At 40.1% G+C, this 23,212-nt stretch overlaps 2 protein-coding genes across 4 annotated transcripts; both read right to left on the reverse strand.

Annotated features, from left to right (window-relative positions):
- Nucleotides 1–753: 753 nt before the first annotated feature.
- Nucleotides 754–5,540, reverse strand: nat14 (N-acetyltransferase 14 (GCN5-related, putative)). Of its 2 annotated transcripts, none has more exons than XM_028470990.1 (4): nt 5,331–5,540; nt 3,428–3,551; nt 3,027–3,170; nt 754–1,825 (listed from the first exon to the last, which is right to left on the reverse strand). In XM_028470990.1, exons 2-4 carry the CDS (start codon nt 3,506–3,508, stop codon nt 1,382–1,384), a joined length of 669 nt encoding a protein of 222 aa, XP_028326791.1. In that variant the 5' UTR covers nt 3,509–3,551; nt 5,331–5,540; the 3' UTR covers nt 754–1,381. The 2 variants fall into 2 exon arrangements, with proteins under 2 accessions (XP_028326791.1, XP_028326790.1); XM_028470989.1 differs by having other exon boundaries at nt 756–1,825; nt 3,027–3,332.
- A 1,490-nt stretch (nt 5,541–7,030) lies between these two features.
- Nucleotides 7,031–20,220, reverse strand: znf628 (zinc finger protein 628). 2 transcript variants are annotated; one of them, XM_028471620.1, is made up of 9 exons: nt 20,011–20,220; nt 19,122–19,686; nt 16,127–16,199; nt 14,640–15,569; nt 11,889–12,059; nt 11,466–11,799; nt 10,715–10,869; nt 9,347–9,589; nt 7,031–9,255 (listed from the first exon to the last, which is right to left on the reverse strand). In XM_028471620.1, exons 2-9 carry the CDS (start codon nt 19,508–19,510, stop codon nt 7,441–7,443), a joined length of 4,110 nt encoding a protein of 1,369 aa, XP_028327421.1. In that variant the 5' UTR covers nt 19,511–19,686; nt 20,011–20,220; the 3' UTR covers nt 7,031–7,440. The 2 variants fall into 2 exon arrangements, with proteins under 2 accessions (XP_028327421.1, XP_028327422.1); XM_028471621.1 differs by having other exon boundaries at nt 20,083–20,219.
- Nucleotides 20,221–23,212: the final 2,992 nt, after the last annotated feature.

Here is a 23,212-nt window from a genome sequence, read left to right on the forward strand (position 1 = left end):
GCAAATTTGTCGAGGAACTTGTAAAAGTGTTTTGCTCAAAGATTTTAATTTGCTGTGGTATTTGTAAAAGTGTTCCGCACTTCTCAGCCACTGTAGGAAGAGGTTATTTGTGTGGTATCATAAGGAGAAAATATATATTTGTAGGGTTTGTATCCTTATTGTGATTTTAGATGCACAACATAATAATAATAAACAACGGTAAACATCTACAGATTGTGCATCGCACTCATCCATGTCTTCAGCATTTTGTGAGCAAGCTGTTTTTCTGCAGAGTCATAAACCCACAAACTGTGAAGGTGAGCATCAGCATCCAAAGAGGTGATGAAGGGAGACACACATTGTTTAGTTTCACATTCACCGCACACACATCCGCTACAGTAACGACACAACCTCCTCCTACACACCTACATGACTTCACACACACACACACACACACACACACAATTATGCAGAATCTCTCTGCACTCACACGTTATGCTCTGTTGAAACACTTAAAGGAGAAACACAAACTGTTTATGAAACACACAAACATTTTTTTACTTCATCAGAAATTAGAGCTATGCACATGCACACAGATATGATGTCCCAATCGATGTGGCATTTTCAATGTTAACGAGAACAGCAACACATGCAGAAAATAAATACTTAAATTACTGTAAATAATAAATAAGCATGTAACGTCAGCTTAAATATGGAACATCCAGCAACACAACACAACAAAAACACATCCCTACAAAAAAAAAGAAGAGAACTTTTTTTAAGGAAAAAACGTGGGGGAAAAATGAAGGAAAAAATGAAAAAATAAATAACAGTAAAAACAACAAATGATGTGGCATTTTTAATGATTTTATGGAAAAGACTAAACCATACTAAAACAGCAACACATGCAGAAAATAAATACTTGCGTAAATAAAGTATGTAACGTCAACTTAAATATGGAACATCCAGCAACACAACACAAACACATCCCTACAAAACAATAAAAATAAAAAAAGAGAAAAAAAATGTAAGAAAAAAAGCGAAAATAAATGAAGGAAAAAAAATTGAATGATTTTATGGAAAAAAAAAAAAAACCAAGAACAACAACACATGCAGAAAATAAATACTTGTGTAAATAATAAATAAGTATGTAACGTCAACTTAAATATGGATCATCCAGCAATGAAAACACATCCTCCAAAAAAATGGGTAAAAAAACGAAGAAGAGACAAAATCGAAGGAAAAAAGCAAAAATCCACAAATAAAAAACAAAATGAAAAAATGAAGAAAGAAAGAAACAAATATTAAATGAAATAAATAAATAAATAAATAAAAACACATCCCTACCAAAGATCCAGTTTGGCTGTTTTTTTTTTTTTTTACAAAGTCCATCACTATCCAATCACAAGTCTTTATAAAACACCTTGGTGAGAGGGTTTCCTAGGAAACCTTTCTCTGGAGGCTCTCGGCCTCTCTCTCCACTGTCGTCTTCATCAGGTTCCTTCCCCTGCTGCGTGTAGCCCAGTTTCCTGAAGACCACCTCCCCCACCTTGGAGGGAAAGGGGACGTGTGCGTAAACTCTGTGGGCCCCCCTCTCACGCTCCCACTGTTCCAGGCTTTGGACGAGCAGACGGGCCAGGCCTTCCCTGCGGTACCAGCAGCTCGTCACCAGCCTACAGATTCTCCTGATGCCTGGTTGCGTTTCACGCTCTCGGAAAATACATGCGAGGATCTCCCCCTCAATGTCTGCCACCCACACCTGACCAGCTGCCTGCTCCCTCTCAGGGGTTATCGTCTCAGTCGACTCCTCCTTGTCCTTCTCTTTGGCTCCGATTCTGCGTCTGGGCTGGAGTAACACAATAAATAGATACACATTAATACATGTGTCAAACTCAAGGCCCGGGGGCCAAATCCGGCCCCTTAGAGCTGTGTTTCTCAAACTTTTTTGGCTCAGGTACCCCTTTGTCTAACTTTTGAATCCAAGTACCCCATTTGTCCGACTGGAACGTTTTGCTCAGAATTCTATGAAAAAACAACTATAGAACATAATGATGAAATGAATGAGTGATAACACACATTTTAAAAAATTTCCTTTTGTAAATAAGTGGAAAGAAACAGTATTTAGTGCCTGTGGGACCTTGTATTTTCATTTCTAATCAAGATCATTTCTTTCATCATTTTTCTGTGTAATTCTTTGTATTTTGTTGTTGTTTGTTCTTTTTATCATTCAGTATATTTTTCTCCTATTTTGTGTCTTGTTGGTATTATTTAAATGAATTCTCTCATTCTTTGTGTTTTTGGTGTCATTTGATTGTTTCTGTTATTTTGCGTGTATCTTGTAGTGGTGTTGTGTTTTTCTCTCATTTATTGTGTGTCTTTGTTGTTGTTTTGTGTGTTGCTGGTAATAGTAAGTATTCCTATTAGTATGGGGGTTTTGGGTGTCATTTTATGTAGTTTGTTGTTGTTTTTTTTTCCCCATTTTTTTATTCAGTATATTTTTCTCATATTTTGTGTGTTTTTTGGTTCGTTTTGTGACTTACTGGTTGTATTTAGTATAAACATTACAAAACCCCATATTTGCAGTGCTTTCATTTGTAAATTTTCCTTTTCTCTCTCTAAAGTACCCACTGTAGTGCCATTGCGTACCCCTAGGGGTACACGTACCCCCATTTGAGAATCACTGCGTTGGAGCATCTCATTTGGCCGGCAGGAGAAAGTAAAATGACAGAGAAAACATGAATCATTGTGTAAATGAAACTCAACAATATTTGCAGGGACTCACAGTATTTCCTGTGCTTATGTCACATGATTGCAGTATTTTTCAATGTTAAACTGTTAGAAAAAAAACCCCTAAAAATTGTTACATAATCCTTTAATTATTCACAAATTATTGAAATCAATTTTTTTTTATTGATTTTAAACTATAACACAGAGACTAAACATAAAAGTATCATTCCCTCCGTCCTCACCTCCTCCCACTCCTCAACGAACACACCAAACAATGAATTTTAATACATAGTTAATCATTGAGTGAAAAATCACTAAACCTTTTTGGATGTTGGAGTTTTGCCGCTGATTCTGCAGTAGGGATTCTGCAGGGTCTCATCATGCGTCCCTCTGTAGCTGCTGCCCACATAGTCCCAGGATGGGCGGCTGCTGCCAAGGACCCCAGTCGAGCGTGGCATGGTAATCTTAAGGAAGATTATCAGGAGGAAGACGGGGATTGTGAGAGCCAGGATGAAAGAGTGGACAAGGCAGCGCAGGATGGAGGAAAACACAGCCAGGATGAAAAGGCAGAGTGGACGAGTGAGGATATGGAGGATGAGACGGTTCTCTGTGCCCTCGCATCCTTCCTGGTATGATGTATGAAAATAGATTTAACAAAGCTATGACAATAATAATAATAATAATAATAATTTCCTTTTGTATTAGTGTAAGGTCTACCTACCTTGATGAGGGCTTTGACTATTTCAATGTCATCCTCTTTCATTCTCCTCATCACCACCTGGTCCAACTCAAGCTTCACCATGGTTACAATCAAAGTGCCCTCTATTGAGTTTAATGGAGGAGCCCTTTAATGAGGAAACACTGGGTCAGTTTATTTTTTGTTAGGTTTGACTGATGCTGAACTCAGAGGTGGGTGAACTGTGCCTTATGTCCTGTTGCCTCCAGCTGCATTCCCGCTTTAGCTCTGTCTCAAATTATCTTTGGTGTCTTATTCCTGCTGCTGCAGCAAATGTAATGTAATGTTTATTGTATTTTGCCATGTGAGAATCAACTAGTTTTACCTATTTCCAGGTTGCCTATTGTACATCTTGCCTATAGGACTACAGATGAAAACTAGCCTTTTAGCTAACTCTGGCATATATTCTACCGTTGAGCTTGTAAATAAATACAATTTCAAAATGTATCTCAGCAGGGACCCCGAAAATGTGACTGTCAGATCTGAGGGCCACATTATCAACATTAATGTCAGCATTTATAATAATGACCAACCTGATCATTATTACAGGAAAGAACAAGGGTGTTTGTTGTGTCATTTTTTGGGCATCTATGTAAGATTTTCTCTCATCTTGATTGGTCTTTTTTTTAATGTACGTTAGTTTTTTGTATATACTTTTTTTTTCATCTATTTATTCGCATTCTTGTGCGTTTATGGAGTAATTTTGTTCATTTTTGTTGCCATTTTGCATATTTTTGTCCTGTATTATTTTTATGTTATTTTGTAGGTTTTTTTTTTTCGTTTTGTTTTCTGAGGGGTTTTTCTTCTAGTTATTTTGTTTATTTTTGAGGGCCACACAAAATTAGACTAAGCACCACGTGTGGCCCCTGGGCCAACAGTTGCCCATGTCTGTGTTTTACAACCTTGGGGTCGTGACTCCGTTTGGGGTCACCTAGAATTAAAATGGGGTTGCCAGAAATGTCTAGTAATTGATAAAAAAATAAATAATAATAAAATAAATAAATACCCATTGAAATTGTAATTATTATTCTTTTTCCATGAGTACACAGCACACAATCTCAAGCAACTGTATTCTATATTTTATGCCGTTCAAATAAAATGCAATATAGAAATATCTGAGCTTGTTCATCTGGTCACTTTGAGCACTAATCTTGGCTACTCTGTATTTGTAACACAGTATAAGAAAAATCATCCAAAACTAATTCTAGAGAAAGAAAAAAAAGGTTGGGAACCACTGACCTAATAACATAATAGAGTCTGAGGTTTATGAAATGCATTCATTAATAAATGACAATAATCAGTGAACTTTGTCAGTTTCACATACTGGAATTCCACAAAATTCCTCTAAATTACACAAAACTTGGTAACAAAATCAACAATTTGTTAAGTTAAGATCCAGCTGGGAATATTAAACACTGGGGCACAATTGTTATTTTTCTAACCTAAAATCTGAGGCCCAAACTGGTCCATATTTGGTCCCTGAACTAAAATGAGTTTGACACCCCAGCACTTTAGGAACTAATCTAGAAGTTTAAAAATCCCTCAATAAAAAAGTGTTAGTAAATGTTGAAACTGGCTATTTCCCATTATTGGTGAGCAGAGAACTAAACTACTGTAGATGACATAAAGTCAATGTGGAAAAAATAAAGCATGATTTTAATCTTCCCAACGAGGTTATTACAGCAGCTCTGAAACCAAAACAGGTGTAATTTAAACCAGGCTGTACATTATAAAGTGTCCAGTGCACAATGACTGTCTCTAAACGACAGAGACAGATGGGGATCATGGAGCATGTGTAACGGGTGTGTCACTGTTATTCCGTTAGTGCACACAGCGCGTAGAACTGAAAGCACAAAGCCTAATATGGTTACAGAGCTGCTTCTCCTACCTTTAGCATAGCTTAGCTTAGCCTAGCTTAGCTTAGCATGGCTCAGCTCCAGCTCCAGCTCGTGGGCGGTGAATACTGACACACGATAGGTTTATTTCTCTTACTGTGCCTTCGGTTAAACCACAGACATGTCGCTGCTAAAAAAAAAGTCAGATTCTGGGAGCAAACGTACTCCATTTCCATCCCCGCCTACGTTCACAGCGGCTCATTCTGCGTTATTGACGTACGTAAATCCCGCACCGTCCACACGAATGACGAAGGCAGCGTAACCTTTGACAAGTGGGTTTACCTTTCAACGGGAACAAATATATATACATATAAATAAAGGTTAAAAACATTAAAAAAAAAATCAGCCCTAAATAATCTCACAATAACATATTTAGATTCAATTTTTAATTACTTTAATAACATTCCTCCATATTTACTGTACTCCAAAACCAGTTTTGAAGTATGAAAAGTATCTACTTTAATAGTTATAAGTAAAATTGTGAACTATTATGTTTTACGATTTCTTTCAAAATGTTGTAAAAGACATAAAAATCGATTTAATTAACTCCACAACTTCTATTCTGCCTTTTCTTTGAGATAAATAACCTTTACATAGTTGTTGATAAGTATGTATATGTTTGAGCGACGATAATACATGTACGATGACTCAGAAGTTGCATGATTTAGGTGTGACCTAAAGTGACTGCAGGTGAAAATTTGGTTAGGCAACTGGTTACGTGCATTTATTAGTAACGCTTATGTTTAATATTACACATCTATATTTAATATTACACATCTACACTCTGTATATATACCACTACTGCTACTAAATCTGCTAAAAAAAAAATAGTTGGTATTATTATTAAAAGTATTGATTCATGTTTTTTCATTAATCTCATGTATGCACAGTGAGGTAGGGCTGGGTGATATGAACCAAAACTCATCTCATCTATTTTTTTCTCAAAATATTAATATATATTATCAATCTTAATAAAGTCTGACCAGAAAGACAATTCTGGGTTAAATTTGACAATGCAAAATGCCACACAGCCACATTTATTAACAAATTATTGTACATGGTCCCTTTAGAAATAAACAAATAGCTGCACAATATGTGCCACTTTTGACTTTTTATCCTTTAAGGGACAGCATGTGTGAGTGAGATCTGTAGTGTGGTTTTTTTACACACAACGATCCATCTGTGTTTTTCACGCTGTTCTGAGAAGTAGCAACTCCTAAAACAAGTTTTTTTTTTTTTAAGACACCAAATAATATATATATATATATGTATCATGGTGATACTGCAATTTTTTATATCGCCAAAATAGAAATCTCGATATATGTTGAATCTCGATATATTGCCCAGACCTACTGTGAGGTGCTTCTCAATGTCAGATGTCATGCCATCAACACACTGGCAAAGCAGTAGAATAAAGACAAATAACAATCTCACAATTTAAAGTAGACATGTGCCAATTCTTTAAACATTGGGTTATAGTTCAAAAGTCCAAAGAACAAAGACTTCGCTAGATTATGTAAAAGCAGCAGGAAATACATTTTAAATGGACAGAAACATCATAATAATTGACTTCATATTCTTAAAGTCTCACCACCTAAAGAAGCTGGTAATAGTATCAATAGTTTGTTGGTTTTCAGTGCTAAATCCAAGCTCATCTCCTCTTCATTCAGTGCCAAAAGGAAAATAAAGCAAATGTATTTCAAACATATTTAATGTTAATTCAATACTATTTTCTATTGACCATACAAAGAAAGTCAGTGTTCTGCCAAAACAAAAAACAATAGTTAATAAACTGCCAATGACAGTATGATTTTAAGTTAATAATTGATTCCATATGCAGCCTGAATGTATAACATTTCTATAAAGTGGCACCATGGCGTTACAACACAGTACTCATCTAACGGCATGTTCTCCATCGGGTTCAGGAGAACTGACTAAAGTGCTAACAGCTCACAAACAGTGAGGCCTTCATGCAGTTCCTCTCCAAAGAGAGAAGTCTTTCTCTTTGGAGTTCGACATAGTTCCACTTTGGACATTTTTTTTTTTATTTTTCACACTTTAAAGTCTGTGTGTGATTTTCTCCATCTGCTCCAACTCTGTCTGTTAAACCTCAATTATTACAATTTCATCAACACTTTCCAGCTCAAAGATGCCTCCCATGGTACTTTCACACTCAGTAACTGTGCCACCTGCAGCACTACAACCTTTCTCTTCTTCTCCAATCATTCCTCCTTCACCTTCTATCAGAGTTATCATCTGCATACCATCTCCACTTTGTTGCTCCATCTTGGTCTCGCCACTAAGTTCGAACACCACCCCTTGCCCGTCGAGTGGTGTCAAACCTGTGGTAGGTGTGCAGGAGAACTGCAGGCTGTTCTCCTGTGCCTGGCTGTAAGCTGAACTGGATGAACCCTTGTCCTGCGTCTCAGTGTGGAAGTGCAGGACGTATGACTCTCCCTGACCACCCTCTCCTCCCGCCTGTCCCTCCGTCTGCTTCTCTCCACCCCATTCACGTATAAGTGACATCATGCTTTCCTTTTCTCTCCCCTTTTCGTCTTCACTTTGCCCATCTGCTTTGAACTGCAACACGAGTGACTTTCCCTCTCCGTCAGCAGCCTCCCCAGACGCATTCTCCTCAAACTGTAACACAAATGGAGCCCCCCCATCCTCAATACCCATCCCTTCCTTTGCTTGTCCTTCACTATCAAAACACAACACATATTGTTTCTCAGTCAAACTGTTCTCCGGCCTCAGCTCCTGCACTGCAGTTAGAGGTTGTATTTCTTCAGTGGTGGGGACGGGAACTGATGCTGTGGCCACGGTGGCGGTTGCTGGGACTGTGGTGACATGTAGCTGGGGTCCTGACGTGTGCAAAGTAGTGGCTGCAGTGGAGACTATGCTGCAGGATGTAGAAAGAGGACAGTGAAAGTCAGAGGGTGCAGAGGAGGGAGTCGGCTCTGTGGTGCAGTTAGTGGGTGTGGGTGGGACAGTCTGGGTCTCAGTGGACATGTTGGCCTTCGTTACTGAACCATCACCACCTGCAGTCGGACCGATGACAGCTGTCGATTTCTGAACAGCAGCTTTTGGTTTCCTCCCTCGCCGGCCCCGCACTGTCCGTGTGCTCTTCCCTAATATGGGCTTGGTCAGTAGGGAGTTAGCTATGGGGCTATGTGTTAGCGTAGTACCAGGACTGTGTGCACTGTTTGCATTGTTGGTGAATATGATCCTGGTCTGCTGCTGCTGCTGGTGGTGGTGTTGTGACACACCTGAAAAACATGGTATCTGAGTCTGTGATTGGTTAAGGATGGGTTGGAATGCTTGGATAGTCTGGAGCACAGGAAGGGGCTGAGGCTCTGGAGCGTGTGGAGGGTTATTTGTAGTTGGGACAAGGATCAAGCTGGACTGACTGCCATTGCTGGAAGGGCACTGAAGCAACAGAAAGTTCTGAGACTGAGGTGGAGGAGGTGGTGGAGGAGGAGGGGGAGGAGGAGGAGGGGATGACAGAGGAATCAGCTGCAGGCCACTGGCAGTCTGAATCATGAAGTAGTTCTGAGATGTGTTGGGGGGGATATTGAGAGCTGGCTGGGACACAATAAGGCTGCCGTTGTTTCCTGAGGATTCCAGGGTGATGGGGTTGAGCAGAGTTGTGGTGGTCGTTACGCCGCCGACTCTAGCCTTCACAGCCACTCCGTCTTTAACCCCCGCAGAACCCCCCGCCAGGGAAACGCTGCTGCCATGGGTGCGAATGTGCCTTTGCAGGTAGGAGTGCATGACAAACTCTTTGGCGCACAACGGGCATTTGTAGTCCTTGCGTGACGAGTGCGTCCGCAGATGCAGCTGAAGGTTAGAGGAGTGTGTGAAACTTTTGCTGCAGTGAGTGCACTGAAAGGGCCTTTCACCAGAATGGGTGCGTTCATGCTATTCTCGGAAGAAAGAGAAATAAAAGAATCGTTACCAAACTGGATCCGTGACATTTCAGCCATTTAGCGTCTCTGTGAGCTGCACTCACCTGCTTCAGGTTAGATGTCTGAGAGAAAGACTTTGAGCAGATAGAACACGTGTGAGGCCGCAGTCCAGAGTGCATCTGACTGTGCCGCCGCAGGCAGCTGGTGTTCTTAAAAGACTTTCCGCACTCTTTGCACACGTAAGGTCTCTCACCTGTGTGCTGCCGCAGGTGGTACTGGTAGTGGGAGCTCCATTTGAAAGTGAGAGGGCAGTGAGGGCATTGAAACGCTCGCACTCCTGTATGTACCTGAATTAAAGAAAAAATAAACTGTTACAAATTTGGTAATAAACTTCAAACTTTGACAAATTAAAAAAAAAAAGTTAAAGTAATTTTTTCACTTTAAAGCTGCTGGACGCAACATTTTTTCAGAGAAATATGCACAACTGTAACATCATATTGCACTCTCACCTTAAAACAGTCGACTCTTCCCCACCCCTTCAATTGTCCGACTGTGACTCCCTCTTCCCTGTTCCCTTCCCCCTCACCTAGGTGCAACACTAGTGCCCTCTCTTTCGATATTCTCCCTCTATTAAAGTTGTTTTATCCTTCCTTAGGGAGGGCTGGTGATGGTCACAATTATGCAATGAAATAAGTAAAAAAAACATGCATAACTGTGGTGAAAAGATTGCACTACATATAGTGTTGACCTTTGACACCATGTGCAGATGTAAAAGGTTGAGATTACCGCTTGAAAGTCTGTTTTAAGCTCCACTGTTTATTGAAATTGTCGGAAAAGTTTCACGCATTGCATTGTGGGATGTGAAGTTTTTCATTCTTACTATAATTTCTTGTGTTTTTTCACCAGACAAAGAGGACAGTGATTCACTTGACACCAGTTTTGTTCTAGTTTGATCCTGGTATTCCCCGCGATATCAGAATGAAGAAAAAACACATCTATGCATCTGTCTACGGGACTCCACATCCCACAATGCAATGCGCAAAAATGTCAACAAACTGTTAATGGTGGAAATGAAAAAAACAAAAAACAAAGTGAGTGGAAATTTCAACCTTTTACATTTTTTTTTCCCGAGCAAATGATCTTTGAATTATTGATGTATGAAAGATTATTGTGTCCAGCAGCTTTAAGATTGGCTTTAGATTTAGTCTATTTGTTCTCACTCTGACCAATAAATGTACAGTATATAAAAATAAGGAGAGCAAATGTTTCCGCTCCATTGTCTGCAACTACAGTATTAAGTGCAACAGAGTACATGTATTCATATAGGGTAGGTGTGCGCTCTATTTGGAGGAGCTCTGTAACCTTGAAAAAAAAACGAGAACTTACACTGACCTACATAATGAAATTGCAGCTTCTAACTGGGACACTTGACATTTGGGAGCACACTTGTGTGAGAGCAGATTCGGATTTACCCTCTGATGGATGGAGAGCAGCGATGACCTCTTGAAACTTTTGCCACACTCGGTGCAGCGGTAGGGTCTTTCTCCAGTGTGATCCCGCATGTGGTATTTAAGACCAGACGACCCTTTGAAGGCTTTCCCACACTCTAAACAGCGATATGGTCTCTCTGGGAACATTATAAAAATAGATGCTTTACTACCTACTGCAGTGTTTCTCAAATGGCGGTACATAATGGCATTACAGAGGGTACTTTTTCATTATTAAAACAACACACTCTTAAACAACTGTATTTACGTACTTTGGCTTTGTGAAATATAAATCGAGAGTAAGTCAAAAATTGATTCTAGAAAAAAAGTCTTTGAGTCACTAGAAATTGTTGATATCAAAATGGGGTCACGATCCAAAAAAGGTTGGGAACCCCTGCACTAAATACTGTTTCTTTTCACTTATTTACAAAATGAGATTATTTAAAATGTGTTATCACTCATTCATTTCATCATTATGCTCTAGTTGTTTTTAAATCGTTTTCTAATCAAAATGTTGTAATCGGACTAAGGGGGTACTTGGATTCAGAAATAAAAGAAAGGGGGTACTTGAGCCAAAACAGTTTGAGAACCATTGACCTACTGTATATCTATTCTAATATAGGTTATTATGAATCCGATCAACAGAGTGAGGGCATTAAAACAGAAAACGGTTGTTTTTGTTCACCACCATTCCATTATGAACCCTGTGTAACATTCAATCTCGTCTGAATTTCACCTCCAGCAGAAGCGATCTTGCTTGTTCCGCTCTTTTTTTGAGCTTTGGCGGGTTTGGCCGACTGCTCTTCCTGTTCCTCGCTGACGGTGATTATGTCGACATGAATGTTCCTCTGGCCCTCCTGCTGTTTGTCGGCCTGGCTCGGAGAGGAGGGCAGTGGGAGAGACAGGGAAATAGACGGAGGACACACGATTTCAGCCTCTGCCTCAGCCAGGAGACGCTGCTCTGGAGTGTGGGAGTGCTGGTGCGTGAGGAGTGAGGAGAGGAGGGGGAACGAGCGGTCGCAGGCCGAGCAGCTGAACTGGGAGCGTGACTGTGATGACAAAGAGTGCATCTGAAACAATGGAAGAACAAAAAAGATAATTAATTTTTACGTACGTATTGACCCAAAATACAAGGATTCAAGGAAGAAGAGCTTCTCACCAGTGACACATGTCTATTGAGGCCTCCGCTTGTCTTAAAGTTCTTGTTGCAGTAGCCACACGAGAGCCCTGCTAATGTCATTCCTGTCTCAGCATGAACTGTCTCTGAGCTCTGTGTTGCCTCTGTGAAGCTCTGCAGCAGGTCAAACTGGGCCTGGGTAGTGCTGACGGTCTGAGGACAAATCAAAGGAAGGAACACATGAACACCATATATGTCCAATAATGCAGTTTATAAAATTAATGTCAAAACATGGCAAGGCAAATTTATTTGTATAGCGCATTTTATGCACAAGGCAATTCAATGTGCTTTACATGATTAAAAAGTGCAACAGAAAACATAACAGTTTAAAAACCAAGAGAACATTAAAATCAGCATAAAATCTTTAAATCAACAATAATATGATTAAAAATCCCTCCCTCTCAGTCATACGCAGTAGAGCAAAAGCGAGTATTTAAAAATGTTCATATTGGATGTTCCACTTCTTTGCAGCATAACAACTAAAAGCAGTGTCACCATGTTTGCTGTGAACTCTGGGCTCCACTATCTGACCTGTGTCCATAGATTTGAGAGACCTGCTGGGTTCATACCCGACAAACATCTCACTGATGTATTCTTACATTTTGTTTGCAAATAGTAGTGTTGTTCCGATACCTTTTTTTTGTCTCGATGCCGATACAGATTTACAGTTGCATAGTATCAGTCGATACCGACACATGCCAATACTGTAGTGTTTAATAAAAGATATGACCTATTTTCCGTAGAAAATCAGGTCCTCGAAATGGCCGACATTTTCTCTCGTGTGTAGGGATGTCCTATTTTTGGCAACATAAAAACTTGACCCCGCGATTGGTTCACAGCAGCAGCTCCGGGCCAATAGAAATAGATTGCCTCAGCATGCAATGAACACCTAACCATACGTGTTTCTGTGATCAGGAGTATGGGCAGCAGTGAGAATCGGAAGAGAAAAACACACAAGGCCCTGAGTTTGAAGTAGAGTTTGATGCTGTAAATGTCATCGGCGTGTTGATAGTTAGTATTTGCAGATGCCGAGCCTTTTAGTGATGTATAGGGGCCCCTCCCGATACTAGTATCGGTACAACATTATCAAATAGCTTGATGACAAGCGGTTATTAGGTGAATTAAAATGTGCATTACTCTCCTGTACTAATAAACTGTTATTTCATGAACAGGTTGGTGACTATGCACACACACAATTGGCTTATTAAACTGATGGAGGAAAGGAACAACATAGAATACAGAATGTGTAACCCTTTTCATGTACTTTACAGTAACGTACTATGATATTGTGTGTGATTGCACTGCATTGATCATTCAATTCAACTTTATTTATATAGCGCAAATTACAACAAAGTCATCTAGCTGAATATGTGCATCATTCGTTCATTAATTTTTCATTATGTAACAAAAACATGAAAAAACGAGAAAAAAAAAAAAAAAAAAAAAAACTCATTATTTGATATTTGTTTCCAAAACCAAAATGAAAAAAACGGAAAACGCATTGTTTTTCAAATTCAAGCTCTTTTGCTTCGGTACAGAAAACGAAAAACGGAAAACAAACACCTTTATTCGTTTTCTCCATTACCGATTTGACAAAGTACGTGACCCGTACTTTCTGTGTTCAGGATTTAATAATCATTAGCCCATAGCCAAAAACAAACCACATATTTAGACTCAGGGGAATGAAACGTGTCCACTTGTGCCATATTTTCCAGGAAATTAGCACTTTTTTTGCACCGCGATCCTGTTTCGCCTCTGGCGGGCGCAGTTCTGACTCTACTCGGGAGAGAACCACATTTTCGGACTCGGACGGAGAAAACCTTTTCTGACACCTCGTTAGGCCCGATCCAAGCACTGTTGAAAGCACTATCGATGCTGGAACCGCTTTCACACTGCTCTCCCATGGACACAGTACACGAAGGCGGTGCCCTTCCCGCGCGTGGGCGTGGTTCCAGCGCCTCTAACTGACACGCTCCCAGCGTTTCAGAGCAGTTGTTTTTTCATGATTTTGAGACCTAATTTTATATACTGAATGATTTTTTTCATCTTTCAAATTTGGCTCAGTGGTCAATGACACATGTTTCTGTGATGTGGCAAACCCATAACAAATTTATTTCTGCTTTACAAAGACTTTAGTATGTGAACATGGGTAATTGCATATGTAATAGACCCCAACCCTGTTGTTATGAAGTTTGAGGATTTTTTGCCTTCATGTAAATCAGGGGTGTCAAACTAATTTTAGTTCAGGGGCCAAATACAGACCAGTTTGATCTCAAGTGGGCCACTGTTAGTAGGTAGGAAAAAGAGCATTAATGTGTTCTAGTTTGGACTTCCAGGTATGAATTACATATAAAGTACCATATATAAGAGACAGACAATATCAGCATTGAAATTTACCTACATTTCCTTGATATTATAAACAACTGTTATTGAATTTAGTAGAATAATTTGAGGAAAGTTGCAGGATTTTGAAATTTTTTTAGTTTTTTTTTATCAATTTGAAATGACTGCCGTCATGTGATATAAGCATGGGAAAGTTGTACATTTGTATCCATGTGTATTTGGAGGGGCTGAGATATCTACAACTGAGTTATTTTGTAATTTACACAATGATAGATGTTTTTCTGTCATTTTTACTTTCTCCTGTGGGCCAATTGAGATGCTCCAAAGGGCCAGAATTGGCCCCTGTGCCTTGAGTTTGACACATGTGATGTAAATGCTTGCACCACTTACTACATTATTGGCATCTGCTCCCTCTGCTAATCCGAGGAGCACTCCTGCCGCGTGTCCACCTTCAGCCACAGTAGTCGTTTCCACGACCTCCTCAAAGTCAGCCAGCAGGTGCCCAGCTCCCACTAAACCATCCCCGACCTCCAGCTCCGACCCTTGCCCCGCCTCTGCGCTGGCACCATGTTCTGCTGAAGGCATGTGGATGGCTTGGTGCTCCTCCAGTTCAGTCCGTGTGCTGAACGTGTGGCTGCAGCTGCCACAGCTGTAAAGCAGCACGCTGGCCCCGGTGTCAGTGCTCAGGTGGACCTCCGTCCCAATGGCCCTGGAGGTGCACACTTCCTGCCCAGAGGAAGTGAGGGTGAGCAGGCTTGGATTCTGACCAGTAGCACTAGTTGACAGAAACACTTCTTCCATCCCCACCCCGACGCCATCGGATCCTTCTTGGCTCACGAAGCCCACCATGTCTGTCAACATGGCTGATGTCACTTCCTCTGCTCCAACCACTACCTCCACTACCTCATTTCCCTTCCTCCCATCATCTCCCCTCTTCACCTCCTTCCCTCCAGAGTTGATGTTGGAGTGAGAGTTCTTGTGCAGAGCCAGGTTGGAGGAGTGTGTGAAGCTGCGGCCACAGTCACTACAGATGTACGGCCTCTCTCCCGTGTGTATCCTCATGTGCTGCCTCAGGTTGGTGGACTGAGTGAAGGACTTGTTGCATTCTGAGCAGGTGTAGGGCTTCAGACCCAAATGGACGTTCTTGTGTCGCCGCAGACTGCTAGAGTTCTTGAAAGCCTTGGGGCAGGTGTCGCAAGGGTACGGACACTCTCCAGTGTGTTGACGCAAGTGATACTGGTAATGAGAGCTCCATTTAAAGGTCAGAGGACAATAGGGGCAGAGGAAGGTGCGAACTCCTGTGTGGACGCTCTGATGAACCTGGAGAGAGATAATTGGTTAAATCTCTCTCATTTTCAAACTTTCTTCTTACAGATTCAACAATGAATTACATGTTGTAACACAGGGGTGTCAAACTAATTTTAGTTCAAGGGCCAAAAAACAGAGCACTTCAATCCTAAGAGGCCCACAGATTGAATGAGGGAAAATGAGTAAATTCAACATTATTTTGCCCTACTTTACACCTCTACGAATACGTAAATACATAACATGTAAGAAACTGACAATATCCAAGCAATAAGTGACAGATATCAGTCCCAAAAGGATCTTCACTTTAAATTTCATAGATTTTGTGACCAATTTGAGGAAAATTAAAGGACTTTGTAAGAAATTTGAGTTTTTCAACAGTTTAGCATTAACAATGACCGCAATCAAGCACCAGGAAAACTGTGATTTTTCAAATTGTTCAATTTTTTTACGCAATAATTCATGTTTTATCTGTCATTTTTACTTTCTCCTATGGGTCTAATTGGATGGTCTAAAGGGCCGGATTTGGCCCGGGCCTTAAGTTTGACACGTGATCTAATGTAACACCGTACCTGTAGTAGGGACGAGCGTTTGAAGGCTTTTCCACAATCTTGACATTGATAAGGCTTCTCCCCTGAGTGAGACCTGAAAAAATAACATGAAAACAACAGTTAACTACTATCTATCACAGAGATGAGCTAATTTTACCAACCATTTTACCAAAACTGTGATTGTCGAATTTGAGGGCCATAATATCAAACTTCTTGTCAGCATTTAGGAAAATGACAAATCTGAGCATTAATACGAGGAAGACAAATGATTTGATGTTTTTCTGTCGTTTTGCGTAATTTTTGTTGTTTTGTGTTTTTTATTGTTGTCCTTGTCGTTATTTTTAGGCCGGGTTCCCGGACTCAAAACGCCACTCACTTCGTTTTTCTTCTTGTGTACTTATTCGTGAAGGGATCAGGCTGAAATTTGGTATGTATAATCTATGGATGTGTACGCATCAACGCTCTATGAATGAATATGATGAGACGCTCTGAGCCCTTTCTTTGAAATGGGGTAGGGGCCCCAGGGACGTTCCACGGGCCTGGCCGTAGTTCATCAGAACTTGTTATAGTCACTTTTTGCATTTTTGGAGTAATTTTTGTATTTCTGTCATCGCTTGTGCAAGTCATTTTGTTGCCATTTTGTGTGTGTGGGTTTTCTTTTTTTTTCCAAGTCATTTTGTGTTTGAGAGATTACTTTGTCTATTTTTTAGATTAATTTCATGCCTTTATTTTTGGTGGGCCGGACTAAATTAGTTTGAGGGCCTCATGTGGCCCTCGGGCCGCCAGTTATCCACCTCTGATCGATCATGCATGACCAGAAAGTCAGGCACGTACACGTTTACATGTTCACCTGTTTTGCAAAATAGAAGTATGTAGTTTCATTAAAAACATATTTAAATAAAATTTTAATCATTAACTGAAAGCACATTATTTGTGGTTACTCTGCACAGTTGATACTTGTTTACTACCATACAGCCTTAATTTTAAACCATTGTACCTTGAGTCGTGACACACTAATGTGTCATGACCATCTGAGATAAAAATGTGTTGAAATTTTTTTTACAATTAATTTCTTTAGAACTTGCCACCAGTGCTTTAATACCAAGTGAACTAATAATCCTCTATGTCTATATTTGGCCATGGGGAAACAAAATGCTGCGGATTCCCGAAATGCAAAACAATGAGCTGGAATTTAATTTTTTGCAGGATTAAAAAATTGTCACGTATTAAAATTGACAAATTTTTGCAGAATATTATCCACGGCAGAGCTTGTCTAAATTTCTACTTTTGAAAAGACAACTATGGCTGCCCTTCAGCATGGCCAGTAGGGGTGTGTATTGCAGATTCATGATACGATATATCGCGATAAACAATACGATATATATAACGATTTATCACAATATCAATAATTACAGTTCAAAATTGTATAAAAAACAATTTATTTCTCTTTTTTAAACTTGCAAGAACAAGTAAATGGTAATTAACTGTAATTCAAGTACCAATATAAAAACAAGTGGTATGTTTAACAAACTGTGAAATTAAATGTTTTCAAAAAGTCTAACTTTTGCTTCTACAAAAGATTCTGATTCTGTTAAGTTCTTAAATTCTTAATAAAACAGTAACCACATACATCTATAAAAGTGCCCAGTATGTTTTATGAAAATAAAGTGCAATCAACTTCCAAGCTAAAACGCATTGAAGAGTGAAGTAGTTTAACAAGGTCTGATGTGGTTCACTGACACCTAGTGACCGGCCATTTATGTGCTGTTCATATGTTAGCTCAATTAAATGTTTTTTTCATTAAAAACACATCTATCTAATAAATCAATGAAGTTCTCTGTGTGTGTGTGCGTGCGTGCGTGTAGCAAATATCTCCCTGACAGGGAGTCTGATGGAGCTGAAACTTTTTTAACAGCTTCCACAAAGCTTAAGCGAGTGCTTCCATTATTTTGGACTTATTTGGTCTTGCAAAACATTTATTTACATTTTATTTTGAACACGGATTAGCCTGGACGGTATACCAGAAATTAAACCTATTCAGCTTTTGACCTCAGTGTGAGGGGGCTCTATCTGAGCATCAATCTGTTCATATACAACATCTGACAGTCAGTAGAAAAAGACCCTGGAAGTGGTGAGGTAAAGCAGGCTACGTTGGAGGAGGCAGTGCTGTAGAGAACTCAAACTAGACTCAAGTAGGAAAAGGAGGATAGAGAAACCGAGGAAGAAATGTCGGCGCAACAGGAATTACGAATAAACGGGACAAACCTATTCAGCTTTTGACCTCAGTATGAGGGGGCGCTAGCGCACCAACCTGTTCATTTACAACCTCTGACAATCAGTAGAAGACCCTCCTCCCGCGACCAGGTACATTTATCAGCGTTTTCAGACAACTTACGTGTGTGGACGTACAAAGCTGTGTGTGTGGAGATTGCCGTCACCAGCACAGTGCTATATGGTTTCTAACCAGCACAGCGGTAATGCATGTACATGTGTAGTCACTTTAGAGTTAAGTGGCCATCTCCTCTGCATTATTCTGTACATCTTTTTACATGTGATGCAGCACCCATGCACTAAGAAATGTTGAATGCTAAATAGTTTTATTTGTACGAACTTGTGTGCTTTATCAGATTCTACCTACACCGGCACATGTCCGATAGAATGAATCCAGGGAAACCACACACGCTATTTTACTTTGCACCAGCAAAGTAAAATAGCGTGTACACCTCTTTGTACATCCAACCTTCAAACACATACTCATTTGGCCATAATTGACAACTCTACTTAAGCTCCCACTATATGATTCCGACAGGCACTGTACTAGTCAATTTGGACATTTTTTGGATCGATACAATAATTGTGAGGTGCAATATATCGCCGAATCAATATTTTCTTACACCCTTAAGGGCCAGTCAGTGTATTATGGGTAGTATTGCTGCCGTGTATAAGGGAGGGATATCATACAAGGTAATGCGTTTGTGGATGAATGGATGGGTGTAGGTGGACATGTTGCGAGTACCGTTGGTGGTAGAGCAGAGCAGAGGAGCCTTTGAAGGCTTTGGGGCACAGGTTGCAGCGGTAGGGTCTCTCGTTGTTGTGACTCCGTTGGTGGTGGGTCAGCCTGGACGACCACCTGAAGCTTTTCCCACAGTCCAAACACTGAAACGGATGATCCGACTGCTCGGGCTGCTGAGCTTGCCCCGTCACAGCCGACGTCACCATATCAAGGACCACCTCCTCCTCGCCACCCTCCATCACCCCTTTGTCTCCTTCAATCAGCTCCCCTCTCTCCTTGTTGTCCTCTCCATCCTCCCCAGAGCCCAAGAGTTGGGGGAAAGGTGAGAGGGAGGCAGTGGACTGAGGTGGAAGAAGTTCTGCTTGGACCACAAAGGCCACAGAGTTTGCCATGAGCTGCTCGGATGATGGTTTTTCTAGGACTCAGGTAGGGATTAGACTTTGAGCAGCTTCATAATTTATCTTTCACATTTTCTTCATTCATGTTTTGGTCCTTGACTTGAAACTCCTTTCTGTTCTGGGAGAGGATGAGGAAGCTAGCTGTCGTGGTGGGTGAGATTCGTGCAGGTCTGGGATACAGAGAACCGGAAACAGACACAGAGTTACAACTTGTTAACACTCCTTTTAAATTCCTTCCTCCCCTCTGTGCCAGCACAGCCCTCCCTGCTAAGTCTGGAGACAGACCTCAGTTTCTGTCTGTCTGCCCCTGCAGTACAGTGGACACTACACACGCACACACTATAGGAAAATACTTTATTATTATTATTAATATTATTATTATTATTATTATTATTTCTGACCCAGACAGTGATGCCATCCAGTGAAAACACACACTTAAGCCGTGCTACAGTAGTATTAGTAAGTGAAGCAGAGTGGCCTGTATTTAAGCTAACCTTTCCTCCTCCTCGGTGCGAATGGCGTCGTTTTAACTCCTCAGTGAATTTGTGCATGAAAGTAGGACTCACTGCGCGTCTTTAGTTCATCTCAGAGGCGGATTGTTGACACTAGGAGCAGATACTGGGTACCGCAGTGCTAATCCACACAACCTTAACAATAAACACGGCGCAAACTAACAGCAGTCCTCCACCCGATGCCGCCTCCCAAGAACCGCGACGCTGATTGGCTGTTTAGTACGAAAGATGAGAAGCTACCATTGGCCGAGAGCTCCAACAGACAGATTGACGTTTTTAAAGATTTAGACGAAAATTGTATTTACCTCCAAGTGTGTTGAACAAATGTTTTTATGACTTACAAATAAAGAATTGGGGAAAAAAATGTGCGAAATATTCTGTTTCTTTTGATTTTTTTTTTTTTTTTTTTAAATTGAGTGGAAGAGTTTCTGCCGTTTCCACTAGGGCTTGTGGGTAATGTAGTAGTCCTAATTGTTTATGGTAGTCTGCAACCGTGTCCATGACAACATCATTATTCAATGCAATTTGATACAGTTGTAAGCTATTTGAATTACTTGTGAACAAATGTTGATTCTATTAAAACAAACTGTTGCATTTCAAATAAAAACACTCGTCCTACATTATATTATTTAGCGTTCCCACTTCTGCATCAGCATTAATTAATTATGCACTATTTGTCTTCTATGTCAAGACTATCTTAATACCCCTATGTAATGCTTGTGATCTATGTGCAGTTATACAAGAAGTATATTCAGTTTACACTAGAAGGACTGAAGAATTGGCAAACCATATAATGTGTAGATCTTTTTTTTCTCTTCTTCTTTTCTATAGTTCTCTATATTTTGTGTGTTTTCACATATGTTGTAATCCATCCAAGCAATAGAGAGTGCAGAACAACAATGGAGCTCAGAGTACAGGCAGAGAGTATGGAAAGAGGTAACTATAACTGAAATATATATATATATATATATATATCAAAGATATAAATAAATACTTCCGTGACTTCAGATTTGGATAAAAAAAGGTGATGGTATGGACATGTACAGAGCGGAGATAGAACAAGAGCAAAAATCTGAAGACCAGAGAGAAGGTTTGAGAAATGAAAATAGATAACTTCCTGTGGCAATTCCCAAATGGGAAATAATATGTACATGATATATAAATAAGAATTTAAATGCATTGCACACATTCTTTCGTATTTATTTCACCAAGGCACATACTGTATTTCACATTGAGGCCAATCAGTGTGTGTAAGAGGCATCTTGATGTTACACAAAATAATTTAACATGATGATATAATATTTGTGTACTGCAATAAAATCTGTATAAAAATACAAAATAAAATAGGAGACTAGCTCCACTGCAGCCCAAAATAAATAGTTCCAGCAATTTAATAAAATAAATAATCAATACTGTAACAAATATTAGAATAGGAATTAATAATAATTATTGAAATAAAGTTGGTAAGGACTTGTATACATTTGGAAAACAACATGACACACAAGAGCAATGTACACACCATTTTACATTCTAGTACATTTGTGCACATCTGTACAGAACATAGTATCACAATACATAGTATTTTAAGGCTTAGGATGATTTAATTAAAACAACACACTTTGTTACCCCAAAGCACATGTTCAAAATCAGCTTCTCACTCCTCCAAGATACTAATCTCAACAAGTTTGTGCAAAAATATCTAATCAGGACCATCAGTGCTCAACAGCAGGGCACATTCACACAATTTAACCACAAAGTTAAATATGCCTCCTCATGAAAAACACAGTCACCGATGACATAAGCTCTGCCTGCAGTACAATTACATCGTCTAAGCCTCTCCTTATGGTGACTTCCTGACATTTACAGACAGAAACGATAGGCTAGAAAAGTCAATAGATATTATTGTTGGGCATATTTTTGAAAGGTTTAACTTAACAGCACTGTAAGGCAGATGGTATTAAAAACAAATCATGGCTATCCTCAGAGTACGCTACATTTACTGGAATAATTACTGGCTAATGAAATACAAAAATAGAGGAAAAAGTTTAACAAAAGCCATCATCAGAGCAATATTTTCTGGAAGTGCTGCTGCTGGTGTGTGTGTGTGTGTGTGTGTGTGTGTGTGTGTGTGTGTGTGTGTGTGTGTGTGTGTGTGTGTGTGTGTGTGTGTGTGCGTGCGTGTGTGTGTGTGTTTTCAATTATATTTTTCATATTAAATATGAAGAGAAGAACAATGATTTAAAACTGACGTGAGTGAATAGGTTTAGTCCATACGATGTAAAAATGTTACTGAAACAATACAATTTCAAATAAATAGAATTAAATAAATTACTAACTTTAATAAATAAATAAATACATAAATAACAACATCATGAACACAGACTTTAGGAGAAGAATGGGGAATGGTGATACAATGGTTGGAGTTAAACTGGCAGTTGCCTTTGACTGGGATCTTTATAGTTGCTGTGGAATGATGCATCCTCGCTGGCTCTGATGGAAAGACACATTCTTCAACACACCTCACTGGCTTCACTGGCCACAGACTGAGTTGTTCATGTCTCCACTCTTACTGAGGTGGGATGCCATGTATTTCTACTGGCCCTGAAGCTCTTACTTTTGTGAATCACGGCTGATTAAGGCTGATGAAGGCTCTGGAGGCCCAGTCACAGTAGAACTTGAAGTGTTTAAGAAGCGCCTTGCTGGATTTGAGAACATCAAAATGCGAGGTGGGGTGAGTGGAGAAAGAGGGGGTCGCTTGAGTCAGCCTTGGAGCTTCCGCTGTCAGCATCTGCAGCAGGAGACAGAAGGGAAGCAAACAGGTGAGAATCACATTCATCAAGAGAAATGCAACTGTGATGCATAACCTATCCATTCTAAACCCAGTTTGCCCTTGAGAGACATTAAAGAGAAGTGTTTTTACCTGACGTTCGAGCATACTAAGGAGAGACTTCACTTCTTCGATAATCGCCACTAGTTCTTTCTCCGCAGCTGGGCGATGGTGTTTCTTCAACACATTGCTCAGCCACTCAAAGTGTTGCTTGTACATCTTCAAGTCAGCGTGGAGCTGGGATAGTGTAGACTTCAGCTGGCAACAACACAGAGAGTCGTACTTTAGAGACTCAGCATGGGCGTGGCAGTATCTAATGCCATTTCCAGTCTGAACTCTTTGCATCCACGCACACAA

This window comes from Gouania willdenowi, chromosome 16 (assembly GCF_900634775.1).
Source record: "Gouania willdenowi chromosome 16, fGouWil2.1, whole genome shotgun sequence".
NCBI classification, from domain to species: domain Eukaryota; kingdom Metazoa; phylum Chordata; class Actinopteri; order Blenniiformes; family Gobiesocidae; genus Gouania; species Gouania willdenowi.

What these genes read in the sequence shown, in the direction of transcription:
- nat14 (XM_028470989.1), bottom strand. Translation starts at nt 3,508, where the DNA reads ATGGTGAAGCTTGAGTTGGACCAGGTGGTGATGAGGAGAATGAAAGAG. An exon ending in TAGTCAAAGCCCTCATCAAG is followed by an intron (nt 3,333 to 3,427) that starts GTAGGTAGACCT and finishes ACATCATACCAG; the next exon opens with GAAGGATGCGAGGGCACAGA. An exon ending in AAACTCCAACATCCAAAAAG is followed by an intron (nt 1,826 to 3,026) that starts GTTTAGTGATTT and finishes GTGTTACTCCAG; the next exon opens with CCCAGACGCAGAATCGGAGC.
- znf628 (XM_028471620.1), bottom strand. Translation starts at nt 19,510, where the DNA reads ATGGCAAACTCTGTGGCCTTTGTGGTCCAAGCAGAACTTCTTCCACCT. An exon ending in AACGCTCGTCCCTACTACAG is followed by an intron (nt 15,570 to 16,126) that starts GTACGGTGTTAC and finishes ATCTCTCTCCAG; the next exon opens with GTTCATCAGAGCGTCCACAC. An exon ending in TCAATAGACATGTGTCACTG is followed by an intron (nt 11,800 to 11,888) that starts GTGAGAAGCTCT and finishes CCATTGTTTCAG; the next exon opens with ATGCACTCTTTGTCATCACA.